General features: G+C 44.9%; 1 protein-coding gene across 9 annotated transcripts in view; it reads right to left on the bottom strand.

Moving 5' to 3' along the window:
* Window positions 1–1,763: 1,763 nt before the first annotated feature.
* Ppp1r12b (protein phosphatase 1 regulatory subunit 12B) overlaps window positions 1,764–24,022 on the bottom strand; it is a 212,292-nt gene continuing 190,033 nt past the window's right edge. For 4 of the 9 annotated variants that reach the window (XM_048809695.1, XM_048809699.1, XM_048809704.1 and 1 more), the window contains 4 exons: window positions 20,989–21,042; window positions 19,545–19,595; window positions 14,350–14,530; window positions 1,764–9,067 (listed from right to left, as the gene is read on the bottom strand). In XM_048809695.1, the coding sequence (XP_048665652.1) occupies window positions 14,396–14,530; window positions 19,545–19,595; window positions 20,989–21,042 (240 nt within the window). In that variant the 3' untranslated portion in view covers window positions 1,764–9,067; window positions 14,350–14,395. The remainder of the gene's footprint in view (window positions 9,068–14,349; window positions 14,531–19,544; window positions 19,596–20,988; window positions 21,043–24,022) is intronic. The other 5 variants (XM_048809697.1, XM_048809700.1, XM_015483848.2 and 2 more) reach the window with 3 other exon arrangements.

Below are 24,022 nucleotides of genomic sequence, written 5' to 3'. Positions count from 1 at the left end.
ACTGCAGGGTGCCCACATCCTGGAATTCCCCTCTAGTAGAGCCGTGCTTAGGAAGAGCCAGCCTACGTCTGACAAGGAGGCTGGCCCTGAAGTGGGAGTGTGAAAAGAGAATTTCTACAGATTCTTGAATTACTCCACTACAAAGAAAGAACTCCAGAAGTCTTTGACTCTAATGAGGCAAAAATGTTAGGAACTTCATTGGGGCTTCAGAGTTCTTAGAAAAGAACCCGGTGCAGTGGCGCACTGCTGTCATCCCACTCCTGGCTCAGAAGGCTGAGGCAGGAGGATCGTGAGTTCAAAGCCAGCCTCAGCAACTCAGTTAGGTCCCAAGAAACTAGTGAGACCCTCTCTCTAGATAACAGATAAAATATAAAAAAGGGCCAGGGACGTGGTAGCAAAAAAAAAAAAAAAAGTTTTTAGGAAAGTGTGGGAGCAGTATTGCCCCTAGGACCAGGAAGGGGCTGGACTCCTATTTCAAGCCCTACCCCACCTGTCTCTTCACTTTGAAGACAGGCCAGCCTATTTCGTTAGTTTATGCCATGTGGCACTTGTCCTCTAGGGTTGCCACCTGCTCAAAAGTCAGGTCCAAATGCATGAGGGGCAGCAAAGTCAAGGCAGGGATGGGGCCAACTCAGTGACGAGCAAGGGCCAGGACCCTGGCATGTCTACCCCATCTTGCTGCCTCAGTCCCTGAGGTGGGATGGGCTGGGTGGCTCGGGTGTGTGAGGGGCACTCTCAGCCCAGGACTGGGGCTCCTCGCTGGACCATTTCCTGGCCGGGAGTGTGACTCCTTGCTCTCCTGCAGGGAGACCACATACTGCAGCCCTCCTCGTGCAGCACTGGCCTCATGACTGCGAGGAGACTGTCTGTGCAGACCTCAATGCCCACTGGGGGACACAGAGAGGAAGATGACATTTGTGGTCTGAGAGCATCAGACATGCTGCTTTGCCTGTTTCGGGCCTCAGGACAGATCTGAACTCTTCAACCATGACATCATGTGTGTTTTCTGCTGCTGCTTGGGCTACAAACAGCTGGGTGACAGAAGGGGAAAAGAATCTTCCCTCCTTGACCTCCCTTTTAGTCAGTGAGCAGGGATTTCCGCTTGGCAGAAAACACTGGGCTTAGCAGAGCCAGAACAGGGTTTGCTGGATGGAGAAACCAGACCCGAACCTTGGCTGCCCAAGGGCAGTCCTGGCTGGCCACCCATCCACAAACCCTGCCAGCGCCTGTGCGGCTCCTCCCTGGGCTGGGCTCCTTCATTTGGAGTTTGAGTTTAACCTCCAGTAACCCCCAAGTTAACTGCATTTGTAGTTTGGATCTAGGGAGAGGTTTGGGATCTCCTGAATCAAATGACCCAGGAGAAAACCCGTATGTGTACAGCAGAGGACTAGGTGGTGCCCAGAGACTTGCATGAGCCCAAACAAGGCCCCTCTTCTCTGGACACAGCCTGCCCAAGTATGAGAGGTCAGTGTGCATGAGATGGGCTCAGCACCCTCGTCATGGGTGCGTTCTGCCTTTGAGGAAATAACCCTGCTCTTGGTCACTTGAAACCCTGATGTCTTCTTACGGTTCTACTGAACCTTCGATCTCGGCTTTTCCTGGGCCTGACACACTAAGGAAATACATTGGTGCTCTCAGAGACCTGTCCTTAGGGCTGGCCACTCACTTGCGGCTGTCCTGAGAAAAGACCTTCAAGTGGAGGGAGGTGTAGGAAGCATGGGGAGGGGCGTTGACAGATGTGACATTCTATCAGTCTCACTGCACAAAGTTAAAACACAGTTTTATTTACTCATTTATAAATACTGTTGTGTTTACAGGCATCATATAGATGTGAATATTATTACCAAACTTTCAAACACAGAATACTTAATGCTATATAATAACAACCAGTAAAACAAAATCATCCATATCTCAGGGTTGAAAGGCCACTCAAAATTGCATAAAAATACATTCAGTTCACAAAGCAAATCCGGCTTCCCCTCCCGAAATGGCCCCCTCCCCAGGTGTATTTACAACAGACTGAAGTTAATCCATACACCTCAGCTGAAGAACAGTTTACATCTGGTGTGGAAGTAAGGTGCGGAAGGAAGGGTGGAAAGAGTAAAGAGACACGGTGCTGTCACTGAGGTGGGACCAGTGTGGAGACACCAGGGTGGTTCTTATGAACTCTTTTCACCCCTGTCTGGGGCAGAGGCAAGAAAAGAGGGAGAAAACCATAAAGTCAAAGCCTGAGTCTGAACCACTCAATTGAGAAGAGGCCACATCTCTCCTAGAAGAGGGAGGCAAGGTGAAGCACACTCCTTCCCTCCTTGGGGAAGTCTGGCCTCTTTCAGGAACCAGCTGGGTGGTGTCCAACCTTTCGGGAGTTCAAGGGATGCTGGCTAGAAAAGGGTGTGCTTTGGATGGCTGTGTCTCCCTGAACCCTCCCGTGCCCCTGCAGCTTGCCGCCCAGTGTCCTTTCCCCCCCAATTTCTCTTCACCTGGCCCTCTGCACCAGAGGACAAGCTGAAGTCAGCTGGTCTTGGGGGAGGGACAGCAAGAGCAGTTGTACTTTGGGGGAGTCGAGCTCGTGCTGACCCTCACAAGTCCACTGTTCAGGATTTGTGCTCTGTCCCGGGACCACACCAGAGGCTCTCACCAGGTTCCCCAGTTACATGCCTTCCCCGAATCCACTATCCTGCAGGCAGAAGTGGGCTGAGCTGCCGCTGCCAGATGCACTGCCAGGCCCGTCCAGGTGTGCAGAGAAGACACTTTTGCCTTAAGCTGGAACCAGTCAGCTCTCTCAGGACAAAGACGGGATAAACCAGACATGCTACCTGGTCTCCTTGGCCAGGCTAGGGAGGAACTCTAAGGGTGATGAGGGGCCATTAGCACAGTCGGCAAGCTTTGAAATGGGAAGGGGGGTGGCAGAGGTGGCTGTTGGATGTGAAACTCCAGGAATCCTGGCTGATTAGGGAACACCTCTTTTTCTTAAGCACCATCAGGTCCATGTGAGAAAAGCAAAGAAAAAGAACATGGAGGAAGATGAAAGGGAGAGGAAGGGTGAAGTATGTTTACTGGAAGGACATAAGAGCATCCTGATGTCAACTTAAAGGCCACCCACATAAAATCTTATTGGCAGCATTAGGGGAAATTTTGGAGGAGAAATAACAAAATATCACTCTGGCAGATTCACAGTCCAAAATGATAAACAGATGAGAGAAAAGTCCTTTGGGGGACTGGAAGGGGGGGAAAGGCAAAAAATATGAACTGATAGAATAATACACTTGAATAAAATTGGTTTCTGAGTTCTCATTTCTAATCAAGAACATGTGAAACCTCATTTTGGAAGCTCCGAGCTAGCATGTACATGTCTATGCACTCAGACTAGAAGAGGACCCTCAAATTGTCAAACCTTTGTAAGGAAGGCCAGACAGAACACGCATCAGTGCTGTGGTCTTTAGACACCCCTGCTTCTTATCAACTGTTCTTCCCCAGGAATTCTGCAGGCTTCCAGAGATTGGGTTGCAAGCCATTCCTCAGTTCAACTCTGACCCTCGACGTCTGCTCTTAAGAAGTGAGCGCATCTTCTTTCACTGTGCTGCAGCTGGCTGCCAGGTCAAGAGTCTCTGCTGTTTTTTCTCAGATTTCAAAAAACACCTCATTCCTTAGTAGCTGTGGCAATGACTTCCTGGGCTGTAGTGAAGTTGATCTATTTTTCCAATCTAATCAGAACACAGCGATCAATACCTGTCCCTGATAGGGTCTCCTCCTGAGCAGTGTCAATACCCATTAGGGAAGCTGATTAGAATCTCAGCTCAGCTGGAGGCTGAGGATAAAGTCACCAGCTCACAGCTCATTTCCACGCTGAAGCTTTGCTCCCTCCTTCCTTCCCTCCAGTGCTTGCAACCTCTACCCTGCTCCACGTTCAAAGCCCTGTCTGTCTCTTTTCCAATGCTGCTTGGGGGCCACCTCCCCACCCAGGGTCTTTGCCCTTTCACTGGGCTCACACTAGACCCACAGGAGTCTTGCAAGAGCTGAGTGCTGCTCTGTGCAACATGGCAGTGTGGTTTGTAAACGCTTCTGACTTTGCTGGTCTCGTCTGCAGACCTGCTATAAAAGAAAGCCTGCCTTGAACAGAACCAGAACTTCCTAATTCTGAGAGACCAGAATCCAGAGGAGCTCAAAGGAACTAATGGTTGAGTTTCTTTCTTTCTTTCTTTTTTTTTTTACTGAGGAAAATTCCTTTGCTGTTGCAAGACAGAGTTCAAGACCAGGGACCAGCTAGTGCTAAGCAGCAATGCAATCAATTTGTCTGGGGCGAAGAGGCAGAGTAGGCCATGTCTGAGGAAGCTGAGGAAAGGTGGTAGAGGACCTGTGAAGCGGCAGCTCTATTTCCTATTAAAACAATTTGTCTGAAGGCTGCCTACAACAAATTACTTTCTATCCATTTCCCTATGAGCTCCAATTTCCACCTCTGCAGGTTTTAATATTCTTACCAAAACATCAAGAGGGAAAGCAATTGCAACACCACTCAATTATCCTTAATACCAAACTCGCTTTCCAGCAAGGGTGAGAAGTCAGTCTTGACGTGCTGATGTTAAACAGTCTGAATTGGAAGAAAACAAGAATTTTTGCTCTTGAATTTTTGAAGTTGAAAGAAGGAATTTTTGAAGCAGAAATTCCAAGTATAAGAAATGTTCTGTTCTTCCTAAGAATGAATAAATCACAGAATTTTAAGCCAAGAGAATTTAAAGGTAATCTTGCCCAAGGTCACACGGTTAATACAAGAGCTGGCCCCAGCACTGATGTTCAGGCTCCTGGGGGTTTACCCTTTCATGTCGCCTATTCTCCCCTCACAGCTGCCTCATTTACGGGGTCACAGGAATCCAAATATTTGAGGGGTCTGAACCTGCCTTAAAAATCAGAATGGTGAGAGAGATCTGGGCTTATATTTGGGCAGGGACTACCTCTGACTGACAAGACTGTGTGCCAAGGTAAGTGCAGTGTGGGCATAAATGATGGGGTTCAGTGGCCCTGGTGGTATCCAGAAGAGAAGGACACTGGACTCCTGGTGATCCCTCACTGTTAAGCTGCAGTAGTGGCTCACTTGCTGGGGCAGACAGGAACTCCCCCTTTCCATGGGCCTTGTTGCTGAACCTGTAGGCCTCCCTTTAAGGTGTGAAGTGGCTGGAAGCAGAATAACGCAACACGTGGAACAGTCTGCTCTTCCCCAGGTGTCTGCTCACCCAGGCCCATCTCCTAAGGAGTGCCAACACTGTGGGGACCTTCTGCACAGTGGCCTGGCCAGAAACAACTGGCTTTTCTCTGAGAGGAGATGGTGTCTTTCTTTGGCTAAGAGATGCTGCAAAGTTGCCAGACATCCAGAGGCACAGCAAAGTGCATGGCTGAGAATTTCTCCTTCCTCATCTCTGAAATCAGTTAAATGCTCTTAGTGGAGAAGCAGCTGGTAGTTCACCCAGTTCTGTGTGGGATCCACAGCTATTAAGTAGGATTGTAGCCTCCTTGCTTCCTGGTAGAACTGTCAAATAAGCACATGCTTTGTTTGGGGTAGGGAGAAGAGGTGAAATGTTCCAAACAGAGATATGAAACCCACCAGCGGCCTTGAGAGCATCAAATGCATCTAGATCTCCTTAAACATGGAAAAGCCCAGAAGAGAAATGCAAATGTCCCACAGCTGGATAGACAGCAAGGGAGTATCTAGGAGATAGCCAATGAGATTGGCCTAGTGGAGAATCGAGTGTTCCAAGGACACCTGGGACATGTCTGTTGTTCAGATTCGTTAGTAGCTGTACCCTGAGATATGCACAGCCTTATGCTAGAGATTAGGATGGGGCTGGGGTCATCACACCTGGGGCTTCTGAAAAGGACTGGGCTATCTGAAAAGGATCAGCAGCCTCTGAAAGACAAATAGGCAAACTTTAGCCAGAGAATCTTTGGAATCCTCAATCGTTACTCCCAAAGGTGTGGCTTGGCTATTGAAAAATATCAAGTCAGTGGGAACAGAGGGTGTGAATTTGAACTGAGAAATTCTCTTTTCCAGACAGTCTTGACAGTCTTCCTGTCAAGACTGAAGCGACAGAGCTGAGCCTCTCGCTGCTGGCCAGCCTGCTGCTACTCACTTAGCTTGAGCTGCTGGGGTGCTCATGAGTTCCCAAACCAGCAGGCAAGGATGCGGAGGGCAGTGGAGACTGAGGAGACCAACAGTAGGTAACTTGCTACTAAAAGGCCTACACCCAGCACCTCGTATGGCTTCCAGTCAATACAGCTGTGAAGAAAGGACGTTTTATTCTCTATAGGAGACCAGGATTCAGAATGTTATCTAATAAAATCAATGGCATAAGAACAATTGCCTGAAATAGTGAATTCAGGAAATTGTACCTTAGTGTGAACTATGGTTCACACTTTCTGAGTTCTTGGCCATAGAATCCAGTATTCCTGAGATTAAAAAGCTTGTAAACTTCTTGACACAAGGAAAACCTCCTGGCAAGAAGAGACCTTTGACATGAAAGGCTGCTGTAGAGCAGCGGGGGAGAGACACCAATCCAAGAGTTTTGAGAACCTGCCTCCAACACTTTAAAAGGCACAAAGGGATCTGAGGGAATTCTGCAATTCCTTTACTCGGTCTAAGGAACTGAGAAGAATAACAAATGTTTCCTAATAATCTGGTTTTCTTTTCTTAAGAGGCAATCAACTCCACTTCCTCCATATCTAAGAGGCACCAGGAGAATCAATTAGCCAATCCTTGTTGATTTCTTTTCCCCGGAATGAAGGATATGCTTACAGTGGAAGATATGGTACTTCTCACTCTAATCCAGCATTCCCTGAGAATTGAGCTAACAATGCCCCCATTATAATATAAAGTTCCAAGATAGGAGCAGCTTCTCCTGGAAAAAAAAAAGAAAAAAAAAAAGAGACAGGAACAGAAGAGAGAATCTTATATACTCTAAAAGTGAGGTTCTGCCAGAGGAGGCATGGCTACTATTCTGGAACTGTTCCTGAATTATAGATTCTGAGTAAAGAGCATGGGCATTTCAGAGGACTATCGAGAACACCATTGCCACTTTCAGAAGACAACGACAGAGGTAGCACAGACTGCTCTCAGCACTGAGTATCACTGGCAACCCTATAATGAGGCTCTAAGTGACCTGCACACTCAAGGTGAACCAAGGGATGCAACTCCTCCAAAAAGCAAATACTATATGCCTTAATCGTCTCATGGAGAACTAATGATTGAACTGTGCGCTGGGGTTATGGAGTACTCTCTGAAGGTCTGGGCACGATATCTTAAAAGGCTGTTTTGTCTAAAGCAGGATGGCCAAGATGACAGGTATGAAAAGCATGTCACATGAGGAGTGACTGAAAAGACTAGGGCAGTGTGGGCTTGACGTCAGGTGAAGAAGAGACCACCGACCACACGGATCTGAAGTGCTGTCACTTCAAGGAGCTATGAAGGGTAGACATGGCCTACAGGCAGACTTCAGCTGGTCTTAGGAGAAACTCTGGTTATTACAGTTGCTCAAACCTCAAGTACTAAATGCACAGCCACTTAACTATGGGTCAAACCTGTGGTAGCAGGGGTCCCTGTGACACAAAAATGGAACGCTGGACCAAATGACCTCTGGGCCTTGCCACTCTAAAATTCCATGACCCTCATCATGCACTGAAAGGACTTCTTCCCTTTAAACCTCATCAAGCAGCCATGTCTCCTGATAACTTCTAAGAAAGCAAATATCTCTTCCCTCAATCTAACCACCAGAAACAATCCAATCCACCACTATTCTCACAGCACAGTGGAACACTGTCTTCTCTGTCGTCATGTTTCAGTGTCCTCAGATACTTTCCTTTCACCAAATATGTATTTCAACTTCTACCCTCTGCCCAGCTCCCAACAGTCTGCCCTCCCCACCTTACAGGTCTCCTTGCAATGACTTCATATCTCATTTGCAAGAGGCACCAGGTGAAGAGAGGAAAACTCCCTCATCAAAGAGAGATCAGGCAGAATGGGGTATCCACTTTTCTGATAAGGAATAAGATTTTCTAATAAGAGCTATTTTCTAATAAGGAGCCCAGATTTTCTAATAAGAAAAACCATTTTTCAGGGGGAAGATAAGTGGGAGATGTGAATAGCAGGCTGACACTTCTGCCATGGTCTCGCTTTTTATATACAGGGCTCATGAAGGCACCCCAAAGCACCAGAGTCATGATTTTCTAGTCTCCAGAGTAATGATCTTCCACAATGGTCACAACAAAACAAAACAAAAAACCAAGGTCGAGTGCTCTGGAGGCAAGGGTGTGGGAGAGAAAGAACGAAAGGATAGAAGGTAGAGGAATAAGTGAGGCCAGGGCCATCAGTGCCTTGGATAAAGGTTAGGCATGAGGGAGGAAGAGGGGTTAAGACTAGTCAGGAATGGCTCTGGATTGCTGAGGAAAAAATATAAGTCAGTTCCTGAGAGGTGAAGAACAGAGAGCTTCAGTGCGGTCACTGTCCCCGTGGACTCCAAAGAAACACAGCTCCAGAGGCTGATGATTAATTCCACATCCTGCCATTTCTCTTGGCACCCCAGACAGGAACCTGGAGTGGTACCACAAGACTCACTTATATTAAAGGATACTGGGTCAGCATAAAGGCTAGGCATGTCTTATGTGTTTGGACCAAATCCAATGTGGACAAAGTAGGAGAGCAGCAGGAAGCTTGGGTCCATAGCTGAGCTTGGTGTGCTCCATGGGGCCTTTTCCAGATGGCTCCAATGATCACAATCATGCTTCAATTAAAACTGTCATAAAACTTGGGGTGAGGGTGTGGGAGGAACAGGGCATTGAGAGTGCAGAGAAAATGTACAGTGCAGAGGATGTGACTGAAGAGGGTCAGAGAGAAGTGTCTTTCCTTCCACCAAAACATTCACTTCTTTTGGCTGGAAGGCAATGGCTGGAAATGAGGGGCAGGGCAGCAGATGCCTTCCCACACCTGGGGCCTTGTCTATTTGGACAGTTTGCTGATCACTCTGATGAGGGCGCCATTTTCATCTTTCAGTCTCTGGTTGTCAGATTTCAGTTCTGTTAACACCTGTAGGTGACAGAGCGAAAAGTGTGTTACAACTTGGCACAACTGCTTCCCCTACCCTCCTGACCAGGCACGGCTGGCAGGGGAGCAGGGCCTTCTGAGAACGTGCATGTAATGAGCTGTCATCCCCCCTTCTCCCAGAAACAAAGTTCCATTGACCCTTCCTACTTACTCAGTTGGTGGTGTTCATATTTAGAGAGATCGCAGCCCCTCACCTTTTGAGCTGGCAGATTAGTAACACAGGCTCACGGTCCACACTAGATATCCTTTTACTCTATTGAGTCAATGGCTATTTTCAATTATTCCTTGAACTCACCTCTAGTCTAGATAAACTGGAGAGTGCCAAAGTAGGCTAATGAGGACATAGGGAAGGAATTCAAAAAGGAGTTGTTGGTGATCCAAAAGAGTTAAATGAGGACACTGCTTCACAGCCAGTGCAAAACAAGAATGCAGGCTGAGGGACAGAACTTGCCTTTTCTGCCATGTGCACAAGATGATTTAAGGGCCCTCCTTCCACCAAATCTCAATGGTTATACTACACATACCCACTTTCAATCACTAAAACCCAGGGAACTCACAGATGTGGTCACACAGCTGCAAGACACAGTGGACACTAGGCACACAGTGGACACTAGGCATACTCTCCACCGATAGTTATCAAGAAAAACCTAGAGGCCTTAGAGCAGTTTTAGGAGAGTGTTAAAATTCCAGGAAACACATGCTTATAGAAGGATAGAGGCGGTGGCGATTCAATTCTATTAATTCTACTATCTTGGAAGTTTGCCCATCTTGTGGATCAAAGGAAAAGTAAGCTCCAGCTTAGATATCCAAGTCTTTATTATGTCATCAAAGCACTTTGATAAATACGTTATGCATTAGAAACAGCCTAATGGACTGTTGATAAAGGTAGTTTTATGTGTGGGCCTCACTGATAGCAAGATTTAGGTTGGAGGGTAAGTACCTCTTCGCCAGGGAGGCTACAGAAATTGACATCTTTGCTGTCAGTGCAGATGTTGCAGGATTATCAGTCATTTAAACCTAAAGGACCCCTGTGGCAGGCAACACCCTCAGAAACAGGTGGCCTGGGCCCAGGTGTTATGAGACCTATTAGTTCTAGTGCTTGCCTCTGCTACGACTACTTAGGAATCTAACTTTCCCTCAGCGTTGCAGGGAGGCAGGCTACTTACATAAAGTCCACCTGTGCATGCACAGACGTGTAGCATACATGCATAAACAACTAAAAAAAAAAAAAAAGAATTTGTAATAGGGGAACAAAAGGAAAACCCCAAGGATCTCCGAGGTGGGAGGCAGTGTGCTATTGGGCCTCACTAGGGCCTCGTGAATCTGAGATACACTTCTATTCTTATTTCTACAAATGAGGGAATGAAGAGTTCATAACTAGACCAAGGTGTCAGGCTACTTAAGTGGCACAGCTGATATTGGTCTCAGGTGTGCCCAGCTTCAAAGACCATTCTTTCATTACAGGTGGAGGCAGGGGTGGGAAAACCCCAAACCCCAGGAACTGCCTCAGTCTGGAAACAGCCCAGCATTGACTTCGCCATTAATGATCTGTATTACTTTAGGCAAACCACGTCTCTGCATTTCCATTTTTGTGTGTATAAACCATTCTACTCCCTCAGAATGTAGGGACGTGGCGAGGCCCACAGGAGGTGAGAGTATGGGGGTGTGTGGACATCTAGAATGTGCTTTTGGATACTGAGTACTCTCTGGGCCACTAGGAGTTTGCCCATGAATATGGGAGGGTGGGCAAACAGTCTACAGGCCTTACATAGATGACTTTCATTCAGAAAATGTCAAAGGAAAGTTCCAGACCTTTGACCCTGCCTTTCTTCCCTCTAACTCAACCAGGAAGGCTCTGGCTGCCTCCTCATGCCTCCATCCCTGCAGGTGTACCCATCAGAATCCAGTGCTCAGAAACTCATCTTAATCAGAGTTTCAGAAAACAGCCCAGGGTGGCTTCACAGTGTTTCACCTTCCCATCTCTTTCCTATGTCCCATTCTGTGGACTGCAGGCTGGGTGAGACTATGAAAACCATATTTCCATGACAGGACTCCACAGGTGGGAAGAAGCTATACATGGCAGTGGATTATGGTTCAGTGCCTAGTGTCTCGTCCAATCAGAACTGAGTTGCCTTTTTTTTTTGAATGTACAAACAACTCATTGAGCTTTGGTGATTTATTTCTACATTAAGAACTCAATTCCTTGGGAAAAAAATTGAACAAGGCAATTTCACAGCTGCAACATGCTACAATTGATATCTTAAGGGATTGTCAAAAAGTACAAGAGGAATGTAGAAACTGAGGGGGGGAAGCCTCATAAACCTCACTCTCAAAAGAGAGAAGGGGAAATGAACGTGTTATCTGATATTTTCTTGAAGTTAAAGAATGATTAAATAAGAACATATGTGAAAGCACTATATGAGGATGTTAACAAAGCTTTATCATTTTAACTCTCTGAACCTCAGCTTCATAATTTCTTGATTTCTAGCTTACCACAGTTTGAGGTACAGACAGTTGGACAAATAAGTACGGATTTCCTCAAATATTACTTCTTATAGCCTACTGAGAAAAGTGTTAAAGAGAAAGGGGACACGGGGGCCTTCAATTTCAGATAGCTCCAGGGCAAGGCTGGCAAGAGGGTTTCAGATCAGTCTTGCCTCAATTTCTTTGCTTCCAACTACATGGGAGGTGGGAAGGGAATCCTCCCTTTTATTTTGTTAGTATTTAACTCAACTATGAGTTAAATACTTTTATTTTGTTAGTAAGTGGCTTGCACTACATGCTGAGGGAAGTTTTCTCCAGGGACTATTATTAAAAAAACCCAACCAACCAACCAACCAAACAAGCAAAGAAAAGGGCAGGGTGAAAAATCTCTTGATCACACTGCCAGTTTGGCTTAGTTATCTCATTTTTCCTTCTAGTGGGGGTCAGCAAGGTTTTTCTGTAAACGTCTCAGGGTCTGCAGGCCACACAGTCTCTGTTGCTGTAATACAAAAGCAGCCCCAGACATAATAATATTACATAAACAAAAGAGCATGGCTTGGTTCCAGTAAAACTTTATTTTTGGACATTAGAATTTGAATTCCATGTAATTGCATGTGTTATGAAATACTCTCCTTTTGATTTCTTTTTTGGCTATTGGTAGGGCTCATGGGCCATAGGAGTGGGTCACAGTTTGCAATCCCTTCTATAGAAGGTCATGTACCAGGCAATGGCATTCCTTACAGTGGGCAGAATCTCAGCAGGGAAATGTTCTTTAAAAGTTAACCTTTCGCAGGGAAGTTGGAGTGCTGAGAAGGCAGAAAGCTGTCCCTCATCCCTCAGCTGCAGTACTGGGCACTGTACTTGCTTAATAGGTCCTTCTTGCATGTTTTGGCCATATGCTTAACAAACGGCCAAAACTTTGTGCCAAATAAGCAGACAGTTCCAATCACAGGGCAAAGAACATGGACTCTGGAACCTACCATAGGTGATTTGAATTTTGGTTCTACCACTAACTCTCTGAGCGACCTTGGACACATAATCTGTGACTGTATTTTTTAAAAAATATGTACAATAATTGAGGATTCAATGAGAAAAAGCATATAAAGCACTCAGCATAAGCCCTAACTGACTTTATCATGGTTATTAACCACTGAAAGGATGAGATCTAATTTTTCCCATATCCTATACTGTCTTGCAACAAAGAGGGGAAAATAACTGGGACATCTTTTGGGGTCTCTACTTTGTCCCAAGTTGAATTTTCCAGGAATCTGTGTGCGCACAAGTATGTGTGCATGCACACTGGGGATTAATTGAACCTAGGGCCTTTTACATACTAAGTATGTGCTTTACAACTGAGCTAAATCCCTAGTCCCTTTTCCAGGAATCTGGAGGCTAATTTTAAAGCATGGAGGTAGGCAGGCCTAACAGTGGCTGCTCACTGCCAGCCCATGGTAGCACTTCCCTTTCAATTTTCTTTCAGCCTGTGATAGCATCTGTAGCAGGATATTAGCTCAGCCCTTATGGTAATTTGGGTGCTTCAGTTCTAGTGGATATTAGTTGCCAGCTACTGACCCTGAAGGCAAAAGCAAATAGGCAGGGAAAAAAAAAAAAAAAAGGCCCTGGTCAGGACTAATTAGATTGTTGCTGAAAATTAAAAACTCATTTCAGGGTAGTGGTGACCCCATCACACTATCTTGGGATGAGAAAACAAGCTGTCTATGAGCTTGTCTTTCAGATCCACAGCCAGGGGAAGGCTCCAGCTTGCCAAACACATTTTTTTTTTTGTTCTTAGTTGAAAATAAATCCCTGCTCTCTGCTCCACTGCCTGTCATCTCCTTGCAAAGTCAGCCCTATTAGGGAGGGTCTTGCTATTTGAGGGTCTCATTTATATAGACTGCGTTCTGCCTCAGCCCACACTCAGGGTGGGGAGGGACACATCTCCATGGTCCAGATTTGTGACAGGGATGAAAAATGCCTCCCAAGGAGGGAGAAGAAAGCAAAGACTATTGTAGAAGGAGGCAAAGGATGCTATTCAGTTCTGCTCTGATGGTGGGATGCATGATGTTTTTGCTGGTAGCAGAGCTGGGCCAGAATGGCTCTAGCCATTGGTTCTAGTCCTCTCTGCCTATGCTGCCATATGCAAGGATTTAATTCTGCCTGGTATTTAAATGGCTGTGGTTCTCAACCCTAGTTGAACAAAAGAATCAACAATAGAGCTTTGAAAAAAAAAATACTGAAGTCTGGGTCTCAACCCAAACCATCGATTCTTTGGAGTGGGCCCAGGCACTGGCATATGTCAACAGCTTCCAGGTGGGTCTAACATGCAGGCAGGATTGAGAGCTCTTGTCCTTTATTACCCCAGACCCAACCATTATTTGGAGTCTACAACTATCCCCAATTGATGTAGGGGACCAAGCTGCAGTTGACTGGGAAAGCTCTATCTCAGTTTGGGAATGACCCCACCAAAGAAATACATGTGCACGAATGTACACAGGTATAGGCATACCACACGTGTGCACATTTATGTGTAACCGAGTTAGAAAATACATATTCAGTATCTAGGAGAAGGACAAGTAATGTAGTTATCTTACTAAGTGTACGCTGGCCCATGCGAGTCTACCCACCGCCTCCCTCGACCTATGCTGTTATTTCCCATTCTAAGGTCTCAGTCCTGGCTCCCTCCACCTCCAGATGACCAAGCTTTACAGGAACCTGCACAGAGGCTCTTATGGAGGGGATAAGCACAGGGCTTCTGGAACCAACAAGAAGAGTAAACCTGCCTGGAGTAGTGGAGGAGGGAAGTGAGGTGGAGAGGAAGGGCAAGAACTAGAGCTCCTGGGTGTCCGAGGACTCGATGGACTCCGAGAGTCTGGCCACCACTCGGGTCAGGGCCCTGTTCTCAGCCTGCAGTTGCTCGTTCATCTGCTTCAAGGTTTGAATCTGTTTTAGCTGGTGGAGATTCTGCAGAGAGTGAGACACGGAGGGGAAAGACAGACAAGACAGAAAGAGACAAGACAGACCAGAGGAGAAAAAAGTAGGACAAAGAAACCATGTGACTTTTTGTTTTTGTTTTTAGTTTTCATGCTAGACAGGAAATGAGAGAGGCAGGAGCAATGAGAGCAAATCATGTATGTTGGTTGAGGGAGGGTGGAGAAAAGCACCAGAGAGGGGAGAGCTATGTCTGCGATTCTTGGCTGAGGCCTAAGTGTGCTGATGGTTGGCCATATGGATACAACCGGACACTTCAAATGCATATCTGGATCACTTTTGAGAATGACAGTCTACCAAGTAGCTTGGGGCCTTCTGAACCAAATTCATAGGCTGAGCCACAGCCTCAGGGACCCTCCATGTCACTGTCAAACTAAGGACTTGGTGTGTTCCTAAATCCAGCTGCTGCCCTTTTCTTTCTCTCTCATCTCATCTTCTCTCCATACTTCCCATTTGTTTTCTTTCTGGATTCTTTCCTTACTTCATTTTTCTTTTTAATTTTAAAAAACAAAACAAGGAAAACAAGAGAGGAGTCTGTTATTGAACCGCTTTCTGTATATGGCATGTACTGTTTAGCAGGATGAAATGACACATAGTGAAATAATAAACAACTGTCACAGCTCTAACCTGCTTTGGAGGAAGCTTCCTTGGCCTTGCTAGTTCTCCTCTGCATTTTAGGATCCCAGAGCTGCTGACCTTCCTCTGACCTGATATATGATTATATGCATCACTAAGTTCATAGCTAACTGTGTTCCCTCTGTCCGAGTTAATGCTGAGGCTGGGAGCTGCTTAAAGGTGTTCACAAAAAGAGTCGTACACTGCAAGTTTCTGCACATAAAAGTGGAGAAATCATAAATGTCCAAATGATAATGGAAGTGGCTGGGCCAATTTCAGCCCTTACTGTCTGTCAGTGTTGTAAATGGAATAGAGCAACCAGCCCATGGGTATTTTTCTTAAAACCCTGTAAGGACTTAAAGACTTCAATAAATGAGACTATATCATGGGCCTGCCTACTCTGCTCCACGTCCTTCCTAAGTGATCATTTGCACTGACCCTGAAACTGAGGCCATCAGCTTTTGGGGAGGAGGGGAATGACTTTGTTATGCAAATGGAGTCTCATGGATGAGGACAGACAATTCTGGGTTACAATGATGACAAAAAGATCACCGGGTATTAGAGAAATGTTTCCCATACCCACACAATGAGGAGGACAGAAATGAAAGATTAGTGGAGTAAAAGTTTGGGAGTAAAGCAGAAAATGAAAGGTAGTATGAGGGGAAAAACAGTGAAAAGGAAAAACAAGCAGAGACAAATCACTGAATATCCCTTTCCCCCCAAAGGGAGAATAACCATCTTGCAAAGAGGTAGGGTAGCCAAGCAATTCCATGGAGCCACTGGACAGGAGGGACTGGGCAACCCTCTTTGCCCACTGTAAGCATCTCAGTCATGAAGGGGACAGAGGAGGGAGATCATGGTGCAGCACATGGAAAAGTTTAAAGAGATGGGCAGGGACCAAATTTAAGAACCAATGGAAAGTCCCTGGCTCTCACCCTTCACTGGTGTTGACATTGGACCAAGCTTTCAACACAATCATTAGCATTATATGAAGTGGTCCTTGCCTCCCAGAGAATATTAAAGACATGAACTATGAAGGTGACTCAATCTAACATGTGAATACAAGCAGACTGAAGTAGAAGAATTTGCAAGTTAGCAGCGTGAGAGAGGCAGGAAACACTGGTGGAATGTTCTATAGAAAGTGGTCTATAGAAAGCATGTTCTATAGAACATGGCAAGAAGATGGGGAAGAGTGCAGGGCATAGAGCAGAGTGGACAAGGGCACAGCTGAAGTCGGCGAGTGATGTTTCTAAAATAAGCAAAGTAAAAATCCCAGGACCAATCTAAAAGGAGATTGGTTGATGGGCCTCTGTCATGCAAGGACCTGGGAAAAGAAGGGCAGAAGGCCTAGCAAGGAGGCTGATGCTGAATGAAGGATGCAGTAGAAAAGTAATGAGATCAGGTGAGGGAACATCCCAGGACCAAGTGCAAGTCTAGCACAGCTTACACTGACATACATGTCTGTCAGAAGCTGGCATGTAATCCTGCTCCAGCCCAGGATCTGGGTGGGGTTTCTCCTGGGGAGAATTTATGAATACTTACCTTTCTAGGTAAAGGCCAGAGGGGCACAACCCAACTCACAACTACAGAGCCCACCTACATCTGGGTGAGCCAATCTCATGGTTCCCGTTTCACCTGGCCTTTGTATTTTACTTGCTAGAGTCAGAAAAATAGGCACCAAAATTACTCTGTGTCCTTGAACACTTCCTCTTTAAAGGTTCACTGGAGGTCAGCCGCATAAACTGCTCCCTACTGATTGCACCAGGGAGATTTGAGCATCTGCACAAATATGCAAAAATATGGAGACCAACAGGTCCAGCCTCTACTGGGTCCCACACGATGGTTGCATGCACTGTTGGCTGGCTACCTAAAACACACAAATTTTGTCCACTAACTACTCTAGAAAAGTTGGTCACAATGAAAAATAGCCTGAATAGAGAACTTGGAGCTGAACAAGGATTTTCTTTGATTCCTACAGAGCAGTGATATTAATTTGATAACATTTATATTTGTATATTTGAAGTTTTTGTTTTCAAAGAAGGTATAGACACCAATGCAATGTTGGTGTGACTGGAGGCTCTGACGTTCCTCCCCCTTAGTCCTCTAGGGGGAGCTGGACAGTTTGTAAATCTGGTAGTACTATATGATTTGAGCAAACTGTTTAAGGGCTTTGGAGCCTATAGGCATTTATTCTCCACAACTTTGTAATTAGGAATGGAGAAAAAAAGGCAATGACTGCGGGGGTATATTTTTAACCAAAAAAAAAAAAAAAAAGACCCAAAATAAAAACCAATCTTAAAACAGCTTATCTACTGGTTTGGGGGCCAAAACCATCATGATCTGGCTCCAGTTGATAATGTAAACAAATTGATTTTTAAAGTTGTTGGCAAATGGCTTCTAACTAGAGAGAGCAAACACATTCATGTACAATAAACTCTATTGAGAAAAGAAAAGAACTCATGACTTACTTTAGGAAATCATGGTCTGACAGGATAAAGAGAGAGAGAAACATGTAAATTTGTCTCAACCATAGGATCGATAGCAACTAGAACACAGGAGGACTTCTGTATTCTCCATTTTAGAATGGGAACAGAAATAGGAAATGATCTCAAGTTATCCACTTTTGGCCACTTTCTGGGTCTTTGTGTGGGGTCCTGTGTGGAGACAACTCAAGAGTTTCAGGACTGGTGGGTATAGGTTGGTTCTGGGCTCCTCAGTACTTGCTGGGAGGCACCAGTTTTGGCTTCATTTACATGAGGATCCGCATTTTGGTCCTTCCTTCCTTCCTTCCTTTTTCTTTTAGCCATTTCTTAATGAGCATCAATGACAGGACAGCTACCTAATAGCAAAGTACAAACGGTATAACTCAAGGGTTTCAAAGATGGAATAGTCGCCATGCAACCAAGAGATGCTGATCCATCCATCTGGGACTATTTACAATGCTCACATGCCACGCTAAGAGGGCGAGAATAGTTCTGAATGTGAGATGGGTTTAGAAAAAGCAGAAGATGAAGAGGTTTAACAGTGGTAGGGTATCGTCCTATCATCTCAGGAGAATCAACCATATATTATAAAGAGTAACAGCTGGATGCAATATAACAAAGCACATGCCTATAATCCCAGCAACTTGGGAGGCTGAGAAAGGAGGATCACAGATTCAAGGCAAACCTGGGCAACTACAACTTAGAAAGATCCTGTCTCAAAATGTAAAAAAAATAAAAGAGAGTTGGGGATGTAGCACCCCTGGGTTCAATCCCAGTAGTGCCCCCCCCCCCAAAAAAAAAAAGCAATAGGATCTTGTGAAAACTATGACCTTGTCATGTCCTGAAAGGCCCCCACACCCCAAAAATTAAACATAAGCCTTTGGAACAATAAATGCGTCTCTCAAGGTGCTCTAACTGTACATTAGGGATACCTACTATTCACAGAAAGAAATTTAGGGATATGCCTGAAACTGAATTAGTATTCTTGTTTCCTAGCTGATGAAACCTGGGTCTCACCCAATGAACACTTGGCGGCAGCACAATAAGATCCTTGAAGAAAGAAAAGAAGCTTAGCAAGCACTAGGTGATTGTGGCCATGTGGCATTAAGGCCACTGTGGGGATGGGATGCTCCACAATCATATCCAGGTGGCTACCCTGAGCAGCTTTGTATCTTCCCCTTCCATAGTAGTGAGTTGATTCCTTTCAAAACATTATCAAATCTTAGCATTCAAAGCTGCAAAGAATGGCAACTGTTCAGTAAAGTGCCCAGTGGAGGCTATATCACTTCAGGTCATGGTGAAGGTTGAGAGGAAAACAGCAAGCCTGAAGTATATCTGGTGGCATGAGCTTATTCTAGTGGGACAGTGCCAAGCACACTGGAACACCGCAGAGGAAATGGACTGGGGAAGGAAATCAATATCAGAATAAATTTTTACTCTGCTACAGAATGACTCAATCTGTGTTCTTTCCTGCAAAGGGCTGGGTTAGGGAGGCGCTGCAGGGAGGAAAGCCTGTGGCCATACGCAGGCTTCACTGAATACCTAATGGTAAGCTCTGCAGAGTTGGAAACGTGTGTACTAGTCTTTTTATTTAGCCTTTCAAGGGTGAAGCCATTGCTCAGAAAACCTTACATGTTCAACTTGGGTTTACCTCCAGTCTTCTAGAGACTTCCCTTTAAACTGAGGGCAATATGTGGACATCGAGGTGACCACAGTAGATGCTATGTGAGCTGAGAGTGCCTGGGAAACCTCCTCTTCACATATCATCTCTTCCTGGGAGTGTGGAGTTTGTGGTGAATTTCAGAGAGGGCAGGCCTATGCTTAAGTATCCAGTCTTGGCAGGCATTTAGAGAACAGGCATACAAAGAGAGAAAAAAATCTCTTCATACCTTCATCTCTTCTTCCATTTCTGACATTTTCCGCTCCAAGGCTCGTCTCTCCTGTTTAGAAACAAGGAGACTGTTGAACATGTAATGGACCTACAGGCAGCCACGACGCACCTCCCAGCTGCTATGGGATCAGCAGCTTCATGGTAAAGGGTCTGTCTACTGACTCAGACAAACCTTACCCAGATGTGAGCGCTCCTTCATCCTGTCCCTGTAGAATGAGCTACTTCACTGATAAGAATCCCAGGATCTCTAAGCAAATAAGTGAGACCCTATCTCTAAATAAAATGCAAAATAGGGTTGGGGATGTGGCTCAGTGGTTGAGTGCCCCTGGGTTCAATCCCTGGTTACCCCCCCACCTCAAAATCCCAGGATCTAATTCTTCTTGCAAAACATCAGAAGACATAGAGGGAAGCAACTTGCTTACAGATGATCAGACCAGGGCACTCTGAGTTATTCTCTGCAAATTGGAAGGTTTCATGGACTTTCAAATGACTGCAAGTAGCCAGAATCCTTGCTTTCTATTAACAAAAATCCACCATTATCCTCAGTAATATCCCAAGCCCCCCAAACAAAATCTTAGGGAACTGCTTCTCTCATGACAGGGAGATGGTTTGCAAGGAAGTAGACATCACTGTCTACTAAGAAATAGCATCCCTACTCCAAGTTCCTGTCTCCCTCCCTTTCTTTCTCCCAGCAACTAACTCTTATTTTAGCCTGAATGCAACAGAGAGTCCTTGATCAGATGAGATACCAAGGAGGTTTGGCTATAGGCCAAGGAAATGAAATATAAAACTTAGCTGCTTTCCAAATTAAACATACAATAACAGGAGAGATGGGAACATATTATATCCCTAGGGTCAAATCTAAACTAGAGCTCATCAATAAATCTAATTGAGTTTTCCCAATCCAAGAATGTCAAATCCCAGAAAAATATGCTGAGTGCAGTTGGAAGGAGGTCAGCAATTGAACCAGAGAGTGGGATTCTGATGGTTCATGTCTCAAGTCAAATGAATTAAATCAATGGCAGAGGGTCCTGTTAAAAACTTTTCTTTTTAAAGTGATGAGAAGGGCAAAGAGCCCTTGTATATGTATGTGTGTATGTGTGCGCGCGCACGCACGCTTATGATGATTTACAGTAAACCAAAATATATTATGGCTATGTGTATGTGTGTAGTTGTGCCTATTGGAAGAACTACAACAAGATGACCTTCCAAGAACCCTTCCCACCCTAAGACTGGAATGTGTACAAAGTACTGAGGAAGCCAAAAGGACTAGCAATCAAATTACTGTCCAGAATCAGACAAAAAGAATTTCTCATCAGGCTGGGAATGGAATGTGGCAGAGTTCCTACCTTTTTAAGATGAACTTTTTCCACTGGCACAAACAACAAAGTTAGGGAAAGTCAGAGAGAGAGATGAAACGGGAAAAAGAGACATGCACGTACCCGTTTCTCCATTTCTAGCATTGATGATCGGTCAGAGGTCTTTTCTTGTTTCTGCTGAGCAGATGGAAAGAAAACACTTTTTACTTCAGTTCTTTTGCCAGGGGAAACCCAGTCTCGTTCATCTTCACCACTGGACACTCAGAAGTAGATGGCCAGGCTTTGGGCTTTCACTTTAGCAAGTGTCCCAACAAAATAAATTCTGATAGATCACTAAGCCTAACATTATTTTGTCTCTGAAGTTTGCAGGATTCTCACTGATTGGGGAGGTGGATAAGGCATTGTGACACTCCAGAAGTCACATGTGCTGGGTGTGGAGGCACATTCCTGTAATCCTAGCAGCTTGGGAGGCTGAGGCAGGAGGATTGCAAGTTTAAGGCCAGCCTTAGCAATCTATCAAGGTCCTAAGCAACTTACTAAGTTACTAAGTTACTCTGCCTTAAAATAAAACATAAAAAGGGCTGGGGATGTAGCTCAGTGGTAAAGTACCTCTGGGTTAAATCCCTAGTACCAAAAATCAATCAGTCAGTCAATCAATCAATCGTACAAAGACATTATTCAACACATACCCAGCTTCCTCTCCTAGTTCTCTTTCTCTCTGTCTCCAGGGCCAACTATCTTCTTATGTTGTACTATCCCTCTCCCTTCTTTTTTATGAGTAATATCATAATCCAGAGGAAATGAGAAATGGGTTTTCTACTTTAAAAGGCTGGAGATCCTTGAACTTGAAGGCCCCATGGCTCTCCTCTAAACAATCCCTTCTCCCATTCCTTCTGTCTCAAAGGCACTGAGGCCATTTTCCTTACAGAGCACTGGTCTCTGTGTGTGCTTACACTTCTTGGGAGCCCTGCTTTGAACACAGCACTTCCATTTTTCTCTGTTGCATACCCTGGACTTTCAGTTAATATTTTATCTGCATAAAGGATTTAGAATGTATTTTAGATCACCACTGACCTTTAAGTTATAGTTTTTAGAAGGGTTAAAAAGATGTGGCTACATACCCAAAATGTAGAATAAACTCAGATAATAATCCTGCCTTAAATAAGGAAGTAAAAAGGAACCTTTCTTAGCATTACAGAACAGGGAAGAATTTCTTACATTCTATAGATATTTAATAAGTAAAGGTGATTATTTTTATTTTGCCTTGTGCCAGGCTCAGACAACAGTCAATAAGTATAGAAATTATGCTGGTTTTCTGGCAGAGGTTACCCTTTCCCCCCAAAATTAAGGAATAGCCAGAACTAACATTAATCCTCGGAATCTGGCTCCTGTCCTGGGCTTTCACCTTCTGCTCTGAAGGTCATGGCTATGTGCCTTAATACTGCATCTACAGTAGGAAGGGTGCAGAAGGAAAAGAGAAGTTGAAACTGGGATTTGTGCAGATCCTCATTAAGTCTCCCTTTCCTAAGCCTGAGAAACTATGTTTAAATTCATGTATACAAAGAACTAGTTTTTTATTTGCTTGTTTTGTTTTAAATGTCAAGCCTGATAGAGTTCAGGTGAACCTTCCATGTAAAAACACTGTGCGTGTCCATGTGGTAACTGTCTCCACGTAAATGTATGAGACTGACAGGCTCCCGCCCACTGTCCTACCAAACAACTCCATTTTTGGTAAACAGAGAAAGGGTTTGTAGTGCCACCATTTCTTCTGAATTTCAATAACTTATATTTGGCAAAACTAAGTATATTTTGACACACCCAGCAAAGCAGTTGGCTGGAGGGTAAATGCTATTCCCCAGTGACTGGGAAAGGCTGATTTTATTTTTAATGTCCATGCACGTCAGTGTCCACAGCTTGCTAGGCTGCTCATTGCTATGAATCGAAGGCTGGGGGAAAGGCCGTGAACCCCACCCAATAGGTCAAGAAACAAGCTAACTGCCAGAAGCTTCTGCCGAAGAAAATGTGCAGCAGGTGAAACTAGGTTTTTCCTGTGGTTCTTCACAGTCCTGACTGCTCCTTATTTTTCTATAAAATACAGCCCAGTAATAACTGATAAGAACCAGATCTGTATTTATTGACAGATGCCAATATTTGGCACAATTCAGAATAAAAATTGGACCAGACATCTCCTAAGGATCTATCATAAATTAGATGTTTGCCTGGCTCAGTAGTACTGAGATGAAGAGATATCTTAAGGCTTACCCTGCCTTGGGGCAGGGTTGTAACTGTGTATATCTGTATTTTATTTTTTCCTCTTAGATTTAGAGACCTACTTTCTTATTCCACAAAACCATGTTAAGTCCAGTTGTTATCTATCTGTTGCAGTAGGTCTCAGAAATTCCCAGGAAGAGACGTATTTGGCTACTATCACAGGCAGAAGGGAGTGCCTTTTTCAAATTGACAGAGGCAGCTCTCAGGACAGGCCAACTATTTTGAGCCTGGCTAAGCCCTTTTCTGGTCAGTGTGGCTGTCCTAGCTGTCTTGCTGGGATCCCACACAGTTTTGTAGCACTATCTTCTACATGCTGGTGCCTCTTGCTCATCCCATGCCAGAGGGATGCTGTTCAGAGGGTATTTGACTACCCCGGTCCCCACCAAACCCCACAGTTTGGGACTATTCAACTCTATATTTTAGTCTTACTTTTGGATCATATCAAATTACCAGATTGACTAGCCACCTCTGGTTTTCATTTCACGCTCTCCTTGTAAAGAGTCATTTTTACCTCAGATTGGCTTTTCAAATTCTTAGTCCCTAGGCATCTGGGTTTCCGGTTAACTCTGCAGTAACCTAAGACAGTACTTGCTCTAGCTCTCAGCTGCAGGGTTTATTTCACTAGTGATGAGGTCATTACCTCTACCACCCTCTAATGCATCATCTAATAAAATCAGGCCCAGCAGTGAGAGGAAATGGATATCCTTGCCTTCCCGCCTACCAGCTCTTTATTTCTAGCTGAAGGAGGGTGTAGCCTGGGGAGATAGGAAGGAATCGTTGCAGGATGGAATCTTTACATCAGGACCTAATCCCGGGTTCCAGCAGCTCTTCTTCCCCTGATGTGCTACATAACCGAAGCAAGCCACTCTTGTTTCTAGGCCCAATT

This window comes from Marmota marmota, unplaced genomic scaffold (assembly GCF_001458135.2).
Source record: "Marmota marmota marmota unplaced genomic scaffold, marMar, whole genome shotgun sequence".
NCBI lineage: Eukaryota > Metazoa > Chordata > Mammalia > Rodentia > Sciuridae > Marmota > Marmota marmota.
Note: the sequence above shows the minus strand (reverse complement) of the source record. Positions and strands in the feature narration are given on the sequence as shown.